A 13,625-nucleotide genomic window follows, 5' to 3' on the forward strand; every position below is an offset into this window, starting at 1 on the left:
CTGTGGGGAAAAGAGTGCTAAAAGTCTGATTGTTTCAGAGACCCATAGTATTGATACAATAAACCATTTACATCTGAAAGTATTGATAAAAATTCATTTTTTAATGGGGAAAAGTGCAGATGAGGTATTTTTGGTATTTTGGGCAAAACACAGGGTTGTACATTAGCCAAGTACATTAAATAGCTGATGTGATTTAATCATATTATATCATATTTAAAATAAGTCTTAATCTTTCTGTACTAATAAAACAATATGTTTTTTAAATGAACAACAGCATGTTGTATAGATGGATTCTAAACAATATTAGTTTTCTAATGTTATTAGCTGTGATTATAATAGTTTATATTCTCCTTCTTCCCCTAAAGCAGCCCAGATGATGTCCTACTGACTCCAGGTCAGCCCCTCCAGGTCCAGCAGCTCCGTGACCCCCCGCTCTGCTGAAATACACAATCAAACATTTTCTATAGCCTATTTTTTGTATTAATATATTCAAACAGAATTTAAGACAGTTTAATGACCTAGAGATATCCTATTATTCCACTGCTTATGTACACATGTTGTAAATAATGGTTAAAACCTCAGTAAATGAAATAAACAATGTGTTTAACAATTAATATTCTAATAACATTTTGTATTTTCATCTAATCACAAAGTAGAGGTCAGAATATATCCATCCTCTCTCTGCAGCTTCATGTCTTCTATTAGGAGAACTTTCATCATTGAGACAGAGGAAATCAGTCGTGCCATTTAACATCAACAGCAGTAAGCTATAATCATTACATATCTATTAAAAGAAAGGACACAGAAAAAATCTAATTCTGAAACTAAGACACAGAAAAGTGCAAGATAAAATATAGATAAATATAAACAAACACATTTTAGATTAAGTAATATAACCTTAATTATAGATTAAATCTAGAGAGTATTGCAAATAAACTAATTGTTAACAGCAATGTAATAAGTATACACAGTATATGCAAAATGAGATGTTATGTATGGCACACAGATGAAATATGTTAATCTGAAGTAAAAGTATGTAAGGCTGAAGTGGCAGCAGTGTTGAGCTCTACAGTTCTGCTCTCATACGTCTGGAGGACGGCGGTAAGCAGAGGTTTGGGTGGAGGATGTTCCTGATCGCTCTTTTGCTTTCTCCAGCACCACGGGGGGTCCATGTGGATGGCAGCTCTGTCCTGATGATCTGACGTGCACCTTTCAGATCTATTTCTCCAGAATTGTCCTAATCACAGAGAAAAAGAAGAGAAAATGAATGAATTAAACACAGGGTTGCAAAATTATTATTGCAAAATGTAACTCTAAGCATTTCAGACGAACAATCCCTAAAGGATTATTTAAAATGATACTGTTTTGGTTTTAAAAACTAAAGAGATGAAGTGACAGTCACACTTGCATCCCTTTGACAGCACTGCACAAACAAACATCAAGCAAAAGGCTGCTGTCCATTTGTGATTGTCTTATTATTATTATTATTATTATTATTATGGGTTTAGGATACATTAAATAAACTTTAACCTAAATAAAAGATGATAAAATCTGTTGGAAATATTTAAAATAGCCTTGTTTTTGCCCTACCTCAAAGCAGCATGAGCTGAACACAAAGGTTGTAATGTTGACCCAAAGTTTAATAAACAGTAAAACATTGCAAAATGTCAGAGAAATAAATAAAGCAAACAGCAGCTACACGTCAGGGTAGCATTTTATAAATCCCGCCGTGCTGTAGGCTATACCGGTCTAAATGTTTTCACTTTGGTCTATTTATAGATGTCATATCAAGTATAAGGGCCGTATTCACAAAGCATTTTATCTTACCGCTAGGAGTGCTCCTAACTCGCGCTAAAACATTTTACGTAGGAGTTTTTTCTTAAAAGTTATTCACAAAGCCGCTGAGACCTACTCATACTAAGGATAAATCACTAAGAGTGAACTAAGAGTGACGCGCCGTTGCTATGGATTACGTCGATTCTCGTGCATGAGTTTAGAAGCGGTCAGTACGGTGATTGGTTGTTCAGAGCAGGCGGTCTCGGTGAAACTCATCCGCAACATCCCACAAACGAGCCCACTAAATCACCGAAATCCAAGGAAATAGCCTAGGCTATAAATGTATTCCTGTCAAACAGTTATGGACAGTGCAGTTAGCAGAATACACGCATGATGACAAGTTTGTGCAGACCACGATAATGACGTTGTATATGCACGTTAAAGAGAGAGAGCAAACAATAAAAATACGTAAATTGCATTAAATCAAGGAGGCAATTAAAAGCACCCTGCAAACTATTATCCAATGAGCATATTTCCAGCACGTAAACACTTTCAATAACAGCCCATACCGCCGTTCAAGTCCCCCTATCATGATGAATGAAAGTGAAGACAAAGTTAAACGCAAGTGACACCCAACTGGTACATGGTGCCTCTCAAAAAGCTGCCTCAGACCGCTCTCCATTAAAATACGCGAATCATGGGTAGATCCAGGCCACTTTGCAACAACATCAAGAATGTTAAAAGTTGCATCAAAAACAATCTGCGTGTTGATGGAATGTACTTTCTTTCTATTGACGAACACGTCCTCATCTTTTGATGGCGCAATTATTTTTATGTGCGTCCCGTCAATAGCACCGACCACACCGGGCATACCTGCAATTGCCATGAAGTTGGCTTTGATCCTGTGTAGTTGTTGATTGTCCAAAGGAAACCGGATAAACTGTTGGATGATATGGCTGACTGATGGTTGCGATATTCCTAAATCGTCGGCATTGCAAAGTTGCATTTTCCCTGTTGCTAAATATCGTAGTGTTGCCAAACATTTTATTTCCGGACTAATCGGGTTATTCCTGTTAGTCAGGGATGTTATTGCATCCCGCACTAATTCCACAACGAGTTTGATACCCTCAAGATTTAGCCTATATCTCTTGATCAATTCACAGTCTTCCATTGTCTCCAGAACATTTTGTCTCGCAGCCATTTTCAGATTATTTGTGAATAGGTCTTACTGAGTTAGGAGTCCTCTCGAGGACTTTTAAGTTGTCCTAAACTTAGGTGCTACATTTAGGCCTAAAATACTTTGTGAATTGCTCTTAGTGAATAAAATTAGGAGTCCTAAATTTAAGACTGACACACCCATTATGTTTAGGAGTTTCTCCTAAATTCGCCAGTTAAGAGCTACTTTTAGCCCTAAGATCCTTTGTGAATACGGCCCCAGATCTTTAATAATAGATAGTAGATATTTGATAGATAGATACCTTCACTTTGGTTAACAGACTAACATTGATTTCCTCAATTTATAAATGGACAGGCTCTGTACTTATACCATAACCTTTTCTCCTCTATCCCTTAACTCGTCTTCCTATACAGATTTACTTACTTACTATCCACTCTAGTCAGGTCAGGATTAAGAAAACATTAATCTGGTTGATTTTTTATTTTCAGGATTGAATGTTCAAATCAAGGCCTAAAACCTGGCATTTCATAAGAAAGTGACTAATATATAAACCAAATGTAAAATTGGATCTAATATTGGATCAAATGGACAGACACAGATTAAAAATAAAAATAAAGTCCCCTGGTTTGTCTCTAGAGTCTAACTGCCATGAGAAAAATCTAATCAATGTTCCAAAATCCGTCACTAGATGTCGCTCATTGTACCAATACGGTTGATATAATACATAACATATCATTATTCTAGTAAAAGGGCTCGCTTTGGGGCAGTATGATCCATACAGGCAGCCCTAAATAATAACAAGCAACCATCATGTGTTGTGCTATCTGTAGTTGTCTGTCTTATTTTTTGTTGATGTCAAACAATGGATTTCAAGTCAATATACAAAAGTAAATCAAGAAATGAAGTAAACAAGCTGATCTTCAAGTTCCTCAAAAACACTGGTCTGAGGACAAGGATTTAATATAAACATTTAATAAATCAACAGTAGGTGGCGATATATGCTCCAAGGGGAAGCGATCCGTCATTAAAGACAAAAGAAGAAGAAGTAGTAGTAGAAGAAGAAATACGCTAACACTACAAACAAGCACAACACTGTTACTCTGTTTTTACTGACATTTAACATTTGATTTCACCTTGCTCTATTTTTTTTAACACACGTTCAAAAACGGGAACATTTTCGGGAGTTTCAACCGGGTACCAGCCACCGAAAACGGGGACTCTGCCCGGAAAACGGGGACGCTTTGGTCACCCATCCGACTGTGTTTACAGCTAAGCGCACACGCTAACATTAAGACTACAAGCTCACTTGGGGCTGAGGCTTTTTTACACGTTGCTTGACTGCCTGCTGTCAGAAATTAAAATCAATGTTTTGATGGTATAATGTAGCTCAGAGGTGCCCAGTACGTCGACCGCGGTCGACCGGTCGACCGCGGGGGCAATGCTGGTAGATCGCGAGTCATTCATAAATAAATAAAAATCCAGCTCCGTTAAAATAGACAAAACAGGTTTTGATCCCTCCTCCCTTGGCCTCCCTGCCACTTAATTCAGGAGTTGACTTGATTGACAGAAAAAGCGACCTATTGCTTTCCAGTCTGTTAACCCAGAATGCAAAGCGATACAAAATCAGTCAAGTGCCGGGAGAGACAAACAACAAAATGAGTGCGGGAACGAGCAAAAAGCTAAAGACATACCACTTCCACACAGAATGGGAGGGAGAATCTTTTTTGTGATGTCACATTCAAAGGTTATTTGCCTTATTTGTAAAGCAAGCGTCGCTCTGCCAAAGAAAGGTAACGTGGAGAAGCATTATCGGAGTGTTCACAAGGCATATGACAGAGACTTCCCTCCGAGTAGCGAGTTGAGAAAGAGAAAGGTCATGTATTATTGCTACACAAACATTATCTCTTAGTCTTAGTGTCGCCAACTCGTTTCTAACATGCAAAAAGACAAACAAATGCGTCTATGGTCGGTGTATTTTCTATCTTTCCAATCCAGAAGAGATCTCTCTCCCCCCCGTCTGTTTGCAAGGGGGCGGGGCAGTTTACACACACGCATCTGCTACATGCAGCAACACACGGAGGAGATGGTGGAGAGAAGCGCTCCAAGGTGTGGTTACATGTTACCCGTCTTGAGGTGGACAATGCTCGTCACCAAAAGTGTTTAGCATGTAAGGGCGGTAACACGAGCAATTTGTCTAAACATTTAGCAAAAGTGCACCACATTCAGACGGACGAATGCACCGGGTTCGACTGTCTTTCGAGTAGCTCTGTAGCCCCATCCACGAGTAACGTTTCCACGTCAGGTGTTATGTATGCTAGCAGCAACACACGGAGTTAACTACATTATACAAACATGGGTTAATGATTAGAGGTAACTGAGTTATTTATTTTGTTAAAGTTTCAGCTATTCTGTTTCCAGTTCTGTCATAAGATTATTTAATAAGATGTGTTAAAACATTGTTGTTTCTTTTGATTTGAAATATTATTTATTTAATTCAAATAAAAAGCAATGTTAATTGTGTTCACAATTTGTTAAGTTAATTTAATAATATATGTATTTTTGAATCAAGTATTCATCTTTATTGTCTTCATTGTTAGTTTCCACATGCCTAAAACAACCTCAAACTAAATCTAAAAGTTGATGGCTAAATAAGAGCGTTTGAGAAATTGTGCAAGGCACACAGTAGTAGTCCGAATAGTCGATTAATCGTTTCATTAATCTATAGATTAATCGATAATCAAATTAGTCGTTTGTTGCAGCCCTATTGTAGTTATCCCATGTAAAAATAAAACGTGTTATTCAGCAACCCTTGCAATTTGGGATTTTATTTTTGGTTGGTAGACCTCGGTTAGCTGGTCATTTCAAAAGTAGCTCACCAGCCAAAAAAGTGTGGGCACCCCTGATGTAGCTTAAACATACCGTCAGTTTAAACGCTCTTTTATACTGAAAAACCAGAAATTCTTGTGCACAAGCAGTTAAGCTTTTATTCTGAAAATCCTTCATCTACGGTTAGCATTTAGCATGCAGCTAATATACGATTTCCTAAAGAGGTGAATTGAGTAGCGAAATGACATGGAGTGGTGCAAACCGAAACCTACTAATTTAACACTACAACTATAGATGTCGAGATACTACCATGCTGAATATTAAATGAAAGTACAGTTTATTTGAATACACTATTGTTTACAGACGAGAGTAGCATGTGACAACATCCGGAATGACCGGAAACCAAACCAGCCGTGAAGCATTTTCTGTATGTTTTAGAGTATTGATTGCAGCGTTTAGAATGTGTTACATGAAAAGTGATGAAAGAGAATATGAGGAGAAAAGGCGTGTTAAGCATATGTTGAAGGTGAAAAGTACCAATCCTCTGTTTAAATGCAACAACGGACATTAGAGGCGAGGCCAGCCGGCTGGCGGGGAGGAGCCAGCAGAGGATATATAACGGCACCGAACGGGGGATTCGCGCTTCTCTTCTTGCTCAGGAGAGCCAGATCACAGCTGTTTTCTGCCGGAACAATATTCTGTCTGTAACACTACCGCGCCTTTTTTAATTAAAGTATCCCATTTTAATCTTTTCAGAGACTCCATTTAGTCTCATTTTAAAGCTTCTCTCTTGGACGCGAGAATAAAGAACATATTTAACACTGCCCACATATCTTATCCAAACATAGTAACGTGTGTTGGGGGAAAATAATGATTTAAAGTTATTTAATAATTGTGACATGTATTGTACTTTTTGATGGATGAATGATGCTCAAAGTGAGGGGGCAAAGAATACAACTGAGGGGGCAATGTCCCCTTTTGCCCCCTCGTGGCGCCGGGCCCGATACGCACACATATACTGTATCAACTCAAAGGTGAATTTTCCGTCACATTGAATCAGCAATCAGAAATTATGCAAATAAAATCAACTTTCAATCAGTCTTTGAGCTCCTTGAGTTGAAAAAACAAACAGAAAACCTGCACAGAACACTGCACTGAGTCATTCAAGGTAAGGCTGAACAGCATACGGCCTGTTAGGGAGGGTCTTTCAGTTCCTTGAGTTTGTCCGTTAGCTGTCTCTCCAAAGTCTCCAGATGTCTTTCCTTTTCCTTAGCAGCTCTTCCAAGGCCATTGGGCTTGGAGATGAAGCTTAGTTTTCTTTTTATGCAACTGTGTACTACTTCTACTCCACTACAGTTCAGAGGTACATGGTGTACTTCTACTCCACTACAGTTCAGAGGTACATGGTGTACTTCTACTCCACTACAGTTCAGAGGTACATGGTGTACTTCTACTCCACTACAGTTCAGAGGTGCATGGTATACTTTTCCTCCACTACATGTATTTAATCCCTTTAGTTACTTTACAGATCTGGATGAATGATGTGAAATATAATCAAGTGTTGAATCAGACTTTAGTTCCACCTGGAGTAAATCCACAAGCTACCCTGCAGTATACAAAGTCATTCAGACTAGCTGCACCTTTAGCAGCTTTGAGAACACTTTCATGATCAATCATTATAAAACATATCATATCTATTATTCTGAAATGGAGCCTCAGTGACCTTTGAGATATCACCCTCTTTCAATCCCAAGAAAAAATTCCCCCTCAAAGACACATTCACCTCCGACAGACTTTCCCTTGTGGACTAGAGTTATCCTGTGGATGAACTCAAGAAACACTGTCTCCGCCTACGAGGCCTTCCCCGTCCCTCTTTTCCAAAGTGCAGCCTCTCCTACTAAGAGGTGCAGATAACTGTCACCTCATTACCCCAACCAAAAGAGTCTCTGGGTCCACAGGGGGCACCAATAGCCCTCCAGCTAGGTTCAAATACAAGATCTCACTCCTCATCCATCAGGGCATCCACGGGAACGCTCCTTCATACCTCAAGGAACTACTCTCCTCACAAACCTCCACACGCAACCTCCATTCTACAACCAACCATCTGCTTCCCCCCCCAGGACCAAACTCCGCACCATGGGGGGGCTTTCTGTTCACCTGTGGAATTCCCTCCCAGACAAACTGAGGACTGCACAGACCACTGACTCCTTTAAGAAGGGCCTAAAACCATTTCTTTTTTTAAAAGCCTTTTATTAAACTTGTATTTCTTTAAAAAATAAGAAGAAGTATATTTTGCCCCTTGTAGCACTTTGAGATTACTTTTAGCAATGAAACGTGCTTTAAAAATAAAAGCATTATTATTATTATTATTATTAGTAATCTTATCATTAAGTTGGACACTCCAAGGGCCCCCCCTGTTCAGGAGCCATCGGATGCCCCCCAGAGTCTCTTCACCCCAACTGGAACCCCCGATGCCGAACTCAGTCGTCAGGTGGAAGAACTATGGCAGATAGGTGTCCTCCCCTTTCAGGAAGAGCAAGGCATCACCAGATCCAAGCGCCCCTCCAGTCCAGTGGACCCCCTTCCAGCAGCTCATTGACCGGGTCCTGCGTCCCACTCTCAGTATGCAGATATCCGGATGACTACATCGTTCAAAGTGAGATGTTGGGGCAGGTAAAGGCGGGGCTCCAAGCTAACCTGAAGGAGAGTGAGTTGGGGTATCTGGGGTCGATGGAGTCTCCTCTTTGGTGCCGGGATGGGTGGGAGGTGGTGGTAGGTAGCAGCAGGTGTATGTGCGACACATCTTTCTTCTTAAGAAAAGCTTTTGATTGTTTTTGTTCATTTAATATTGAGGAGAGCTAACAGGAAGTCTCTCATCAGCTGCAGCCTTCTTCTTTGTTTGCCAAAATGCCTCCACGCTCCTCTGTACGTCTCAAACTCGCCCCGTGATGAAGAAACTGAGAACAAATCAAACCTGAGCTTGCAGATTTGTCTGGAACACCAGAAAAACGTGTTGACACATCAATAAATAGAGAGGCAAAGTCCCTCCCTTTCCTCCATGGGACCTTATTTCGGAAAAATTATGTATTGAAGTCAATGGAGAGAGAAAGATTATCTTTCGATCCCGTTTGAATTGAGCCACGAATTACACATATGATGTTTGTCAATTTAAAAGATAATTTTGACAGTCAAAACAAAAAAAAAGTATTTTTTTGTGTGAAACGGTCAATGAACTACATCTATGGTCTTGCACAACAACAACACACGTCACCAAGATGGCCGTCACTACTGTCTTGCTAAACAAGGGATTGACTCCCCTCACTATCAACACAATGAAACACGTCCAGAAGAATGTCATGCAAAGCTGCCTGCCTGCCTTCCTTTGATTCTCTCTGAACTGCCTGATCTTTTTAATGTTTAATGTCAACCATTTGTGCAGATAGCATGAAGTATAAAAGATCGCCGATGCTAATGTAGCGTTAGCGTTAGCATTTCTCCCCCGGGTTTAAATGGGGTATTATAGAATGATCACACCGGTGTGACAGTAGGCTACTCTTCAAAGGGTTCACGAAATATGACTACTACTCTTACTGTTTAACATTTTGGGTTACTTAATGTTACTTCATGTTAAGGGCAGGCTAATAAAGATGACAAGGCTAAGGCTGTAATGCTATCTACTGTAACGTGCTCGCTACTAGCTAGGTAGCTAACTTGATCCAGCCACTCCTGGTCTTTTCATCAGACGGGAAGCGAAAGAACGAGCAAGACCCATTGCTGGTATGATAACAACCTGGTACTAAGCACACAGGCACCTTGTTAAAGTTATCTTATATTAGTTACTGCTTATATTTAGCGGAGGAAAACAATTGTGACATCAGTTAGGACATCAGTTACGCGACTCTGGGATTTGTAGTCTTTCTAGTTGCGTATTTTTCATAATCTTATATTTCAACAGTTTTACGACAAACTGTGACTTTTTTGACAAGGAAATTATTTTTTAAGATTGACAAACATCATATGTGTAATTCGTGGCACAATTCAAACGGGATCGAAAGATAAGTTTTCTCTCTCCATTGACTTCAATACATAATTTTTCCGAAATAAGGTCCCATGGACCGGAAGTAGATGGGCATGACTTGGCCACTCTATAAACTTCACACGGTACGACCAGGGGCGTCGCCATGGATTTTGGGCCCCATGAAAAGATAATCACATTGGTTACTTAAACATTGTTTTCTTAATGTTCTAAAATCTTTTGGGCCCCTGTCAGTCATGGGCCCTTAGAATCATAATAACTTTTCACCCCCTTACGGCGCCCCTGGGTACGACATCTCACCTTTTTGTGTGTCTTCACTTCCTGTCACCTGAGAGGAGAAGGAGAGAGAGAGAGAGAGAGAGAGAATAATGATGACAATAAAACAAAGAAACAGCCAGAATGATGAAGAGAGAGAAACAAGAGTGTTGTTTTCCTCTGAGGTCACGCTCCATTAAAGAGTTTCATATCTTGATGAATGGAGGATATGGTTTCAGTACTCACAGGTCTTCTGGATCGTGGCTCTGATCGTCTCATCATGTCTGATCCTGTAGAGACGAACACAATCCAACAGTTTGAGATCCAGTTTAAAATAAGAGTTTGTTCTTTGAGTCAGCTTCAGAGTCCTGATCTCATGCTTTACATCCCATCATATCTTCTCTGCAAACACTACGACCGCCTGCCACAGCTCTCAGCTGCTTGACAGGAAGTAACCAGTCATTGGTCTAGAACAGGGGGGTCCAAACCTTTTTCACCGAGGGCCGTATACAGAAAAATATATAAAGTTCTGGGCCGCTCTCTAATATGTTGCCTCATAAGTTCAGTTATAAGTCAGGAAACTCAATCAAATGAAGGAAAGGATGCTCGTTACTTGAAGATGCTTTAAGAAACAAACAGCTCTCAGCTCTCCAGAGGGTTTACTTTATTCTGTCAGCAGCTCATTCCTTAAAGCAGGAGATTCAGATTGATTATAATTACAGGAAATATGAAGGGTTTATTTCACGCTTGGTATAAAAATAAGTTATTGGGCTTTTTTCTTATCAAGTTAGATTTGTTAGAAAATGTTTTCAGCTTTAATTGACTGAATGTATTTTAAAGGTGGGCTTATTAACACATGAATACTACCGTGTAATAAATGTTTATATATCTATCAATCAATCAATCAATCAATCAATCAATCAATCAATCAATCAATCAATCAATGTTTATTTATATAGCCCAATATCACAAATGTTACATTTGTCTCAGTGGACTTCACAGTTTGTAGAGAATATCAGTATGACAACACGACACCCTCTGTCCTTAGACCCTCACATCGAAACACCACACAAACCCCACAGTTTAAAGGGGAACATGGGAGAAACCTCAGGGAGAGCAACAGAGGAGGGATCCCTCTCCCAGGACGGACAGACGTGCAATAGAGGCCGTGTGTAAATCGAAAAGATAATACATTTACAACAAACAAATGTTTGGAAATGCATGTGTCTATAATAATAAGATGAATCCACGAGGATGTCAGCAATCTTGTGGGAGCCATCAGGGAAGTAGTTTGATGAGAGTCAGGCAGGACCGCATATATATTTAAGAAGTACAATAGAAGACAAGCAGAAGTTTCATGTGTGGGCCATATTTCATTATACTTTCAGAATTTGCTGAGGGCCGCATTTGGCTCCCGGGCCGCAGTTTGGACACCCCTGGGCTAGAAACTAAAAACATCCCATAAGAACAGACTACCTTTCCCACTCTTTTGTAAAACCCCATATGTCTGTTAGAGAGTTGATTACTAAAGTGTGGCTTTGCATTTCAGCTGGCCTTCTATAGTTGATGGAAGAAAGAAAGAGCCTGCAGTCAGTGGGTAACATCTTTGACGACTGCTCCACACCACGTGGGGTGCCGTCTGGTTGTGTGTGTGTTTTGTGTGTGATTGCAGGTTCCAGCTGCAGCTGTCTGACGAGCTGCAGCTGTCTGACGAGCTGCAGCTGGGGAAAAGGATATAAGAGGAGCCCAGCGGTTATGTCTTTCTCACTCCTCTGGGAACTCTCTCTGCGCCAGCTTCAGGGACCTATTCCATTCAGTTGTTTGTGTCTGAGAATAAACTGTTATACTCTTACCTCTCGTCTCGACTCCCTGCTTTATGTTACAGCCCTGGAGCCGGGTTGTAACACATCACTGATCTGTTTCCCCAGTGAGAGAAACACCTCCCTGTGTTTAATACAATACTGCTGAACCAGCAGAGACCCCTTACTGACCTGAGAGTCTCCAGTCTGCAGTCTGGGCTCTCCAGAAGATCTCTCAGCAGCTTCACATCTGAATCCTGCAGAGCATTGAACCTCAGGTCCAGATCTCTCAGATGGATGTTGGACTTCAGAGTTGAGGCCAGAGCAGAACAGCTGATCTCTGACAACCTGCAGCTCTCCAGACTGAATAAAGAAAACATGATGAGGATAACAATCAGTTTATAATCAGATGTGTTACTCAACATTGAAATGAATGGGAACAAAAACATGTCTTCTTCAGAAAGTTAACTTTATCCTGTAAAACTAATATTACTTCAGATGAACTTTATTCAGACGTTATCGTTTACTAAACATTAAAAACATAGATTTACTTTTAACAACTAACATCTATTACAGTTCCTTTAAGAATCAGTCAACATGTATCTCTGCAGTTCTTACTTTAGTACCTACAAATGAAAGTATGAATAAAATAACATTTACAGCTTAATGGATGTAAGTTAATGATGTAGTAGAATCAGGTTGAATAACTAATGAAACATGAGATCTCCAGCAGTAACAGAGAGTCAGTGAACTGACTTGAGAGTCTCCAGTCTGCAGTCTGGACTCTCCAGAAGATCTCTCAGCAGCTCCACTCCTGAATCCTGCAGAGCGTTCCAACTCAGGTCCAGATCTCTCAGATGTGAGGGGTTGGACTTCAGAGCTGAGATCAGGGCAGAACAGCTGATCTCTGACAAACTGCACCACCTCAGACTGAGTAAAAAAAAACATGATGTAACTTTAGAAAACTATGTTCCCGTTTGAAATAACTCCAGGTTTAATAATCTGTTCAGAGTCAAACAGGGTTTTAAAGGTCTCATATCATGCTATCTTTAGGCATATATTATGGGTCTCAGATATATACAAATATATAAAAACATGTCTATGATGTGTTTTGCTCAAAATACCAAACAGATCATGCATTTTAGAAATCCCTCATATCCCTCTGTTCCAGCTGTTAGAGAAGAGCAGGTTTGGGTCCTTAGCTTGAACAAAAAAAAAAGGAGGTGGAGCTAAAGCCTGATCAGAATTCTACCAGCAGAAGCTCAGCAAAATCAAGCGGCAAACTCTGGGGAAGAGCCGGGACGCCAATGCGGAAGTGCCTCAAACTGCAGTTCCTCTAGTGGCCAGTAGGAGCAGTCTGCAGAAGGGAACAATTTCCATAGACTCCAATGTTAAAATGCCCAACTTTAGAGCAGAATTAAACATGTTTACATCGTGGTTCAAAAAACCATATTCTCTGTATAGTTAGATCCCCCCCTTCATGAATATGGATTGGGGGGGTGAATTTTTTCTCAACTCATCTGTTTAATTAATATTAAGCCTTAAAGCTTTGATGGACATGTACATGCCTCACTGTCAGCTAACAGCAACTTTTCCACTCTGCTAGGCTACAACCATAGAGGCTACAACGTTAGTTAGTTGTAGTTACTGTACTTGACCCTTTAGCTTTAGCCGTGTTCGTAGTGATTGTGCCTTTTAGGGAATATTGTTACAAATACCAGACAATTAAAATGTTGTGCTGTGCGCTTGAATGTAC

The 13,625-nt window shown here is 40.1% G+C and overlaps 2 protein-coding genes across 15 annotated transcripts in view; both read right to left on the reverse strand.

Annotated features, from left to right (window-relative positions):
• LOC307029406 (uncharacterized protein) overlaps positions 1–13,625 on the reverse strand; it is a 71,470-nt gene that overhangs the window by 40,765 nt on the left and 17,080 nt on the right. The gene's annotated exons all lie outside the window — the stretch shown is intronic.
• Positions 81–13,188, reverse strand: LOC307029409 (ribonuclease inhibitor-like). Of its 2 annotated transcripts, XR_013805321.1 has the most exons (5): positions 12,626–13,188; positions 12,062–12,232; positions 10,317–10,360; positions 10,116–10,143; positions 81–1,237 (listed from the first exon to the last, which is right to left on the reverse strand). XR_013805321.1 is itself a non-coding variant. In XM_079665371.1 (4 exons), the coding sequence occupies exons 1-3, from the start codon at positions 12,316–12,318 to the stop codon at positions 10,130–10,132; spliced, it is 315 nt and encodes a 104-aa protein (XP_079521497.1). In that variant the 5' UTR covers positions 12,319–12,616; the 3' UTR covers positions 81–1,237; positions 10,116–10,129. The 2 variants fall into 2 exon arrangements, 1 of the variants encoding a protein (XP_079521497.1); XM_079665371.1 differs by lacking the exon at positions 12,626–13,188 and having other exon boundaries at positions 12,062–12,616.

The sequence above is a fragment of the Notothenia rossii genome (genome assembly GCF_949606895.1).
Source record: "Notothenia rossii genome assembly, chromosome: 2".
In the NCBI taxonomy this organism is placed as follows: Eukaryota; Metazoa; Chordata; class Actinopteri; order Perciformes; family Nototheniidae; genus Notothenia; species Notothenia rossii.

Bases quoted from the DNA above. Each gene is read 5' to 3' on its own strand.
- LOC307029409 (XM_079665371.1), bottom strand. From the start codon at position 12,318: ATGTTTTTGTTCCCATTCATTTCAATGTTGAGTAACACATCTGATTAT. The intron at 10,361-12,061 runs GTCAGTAAGGGG...TCGTCTCTACAG, and splicing joins TGCAGACTGGAGACTCTCAG to GATCAGACATGATGAGACGA.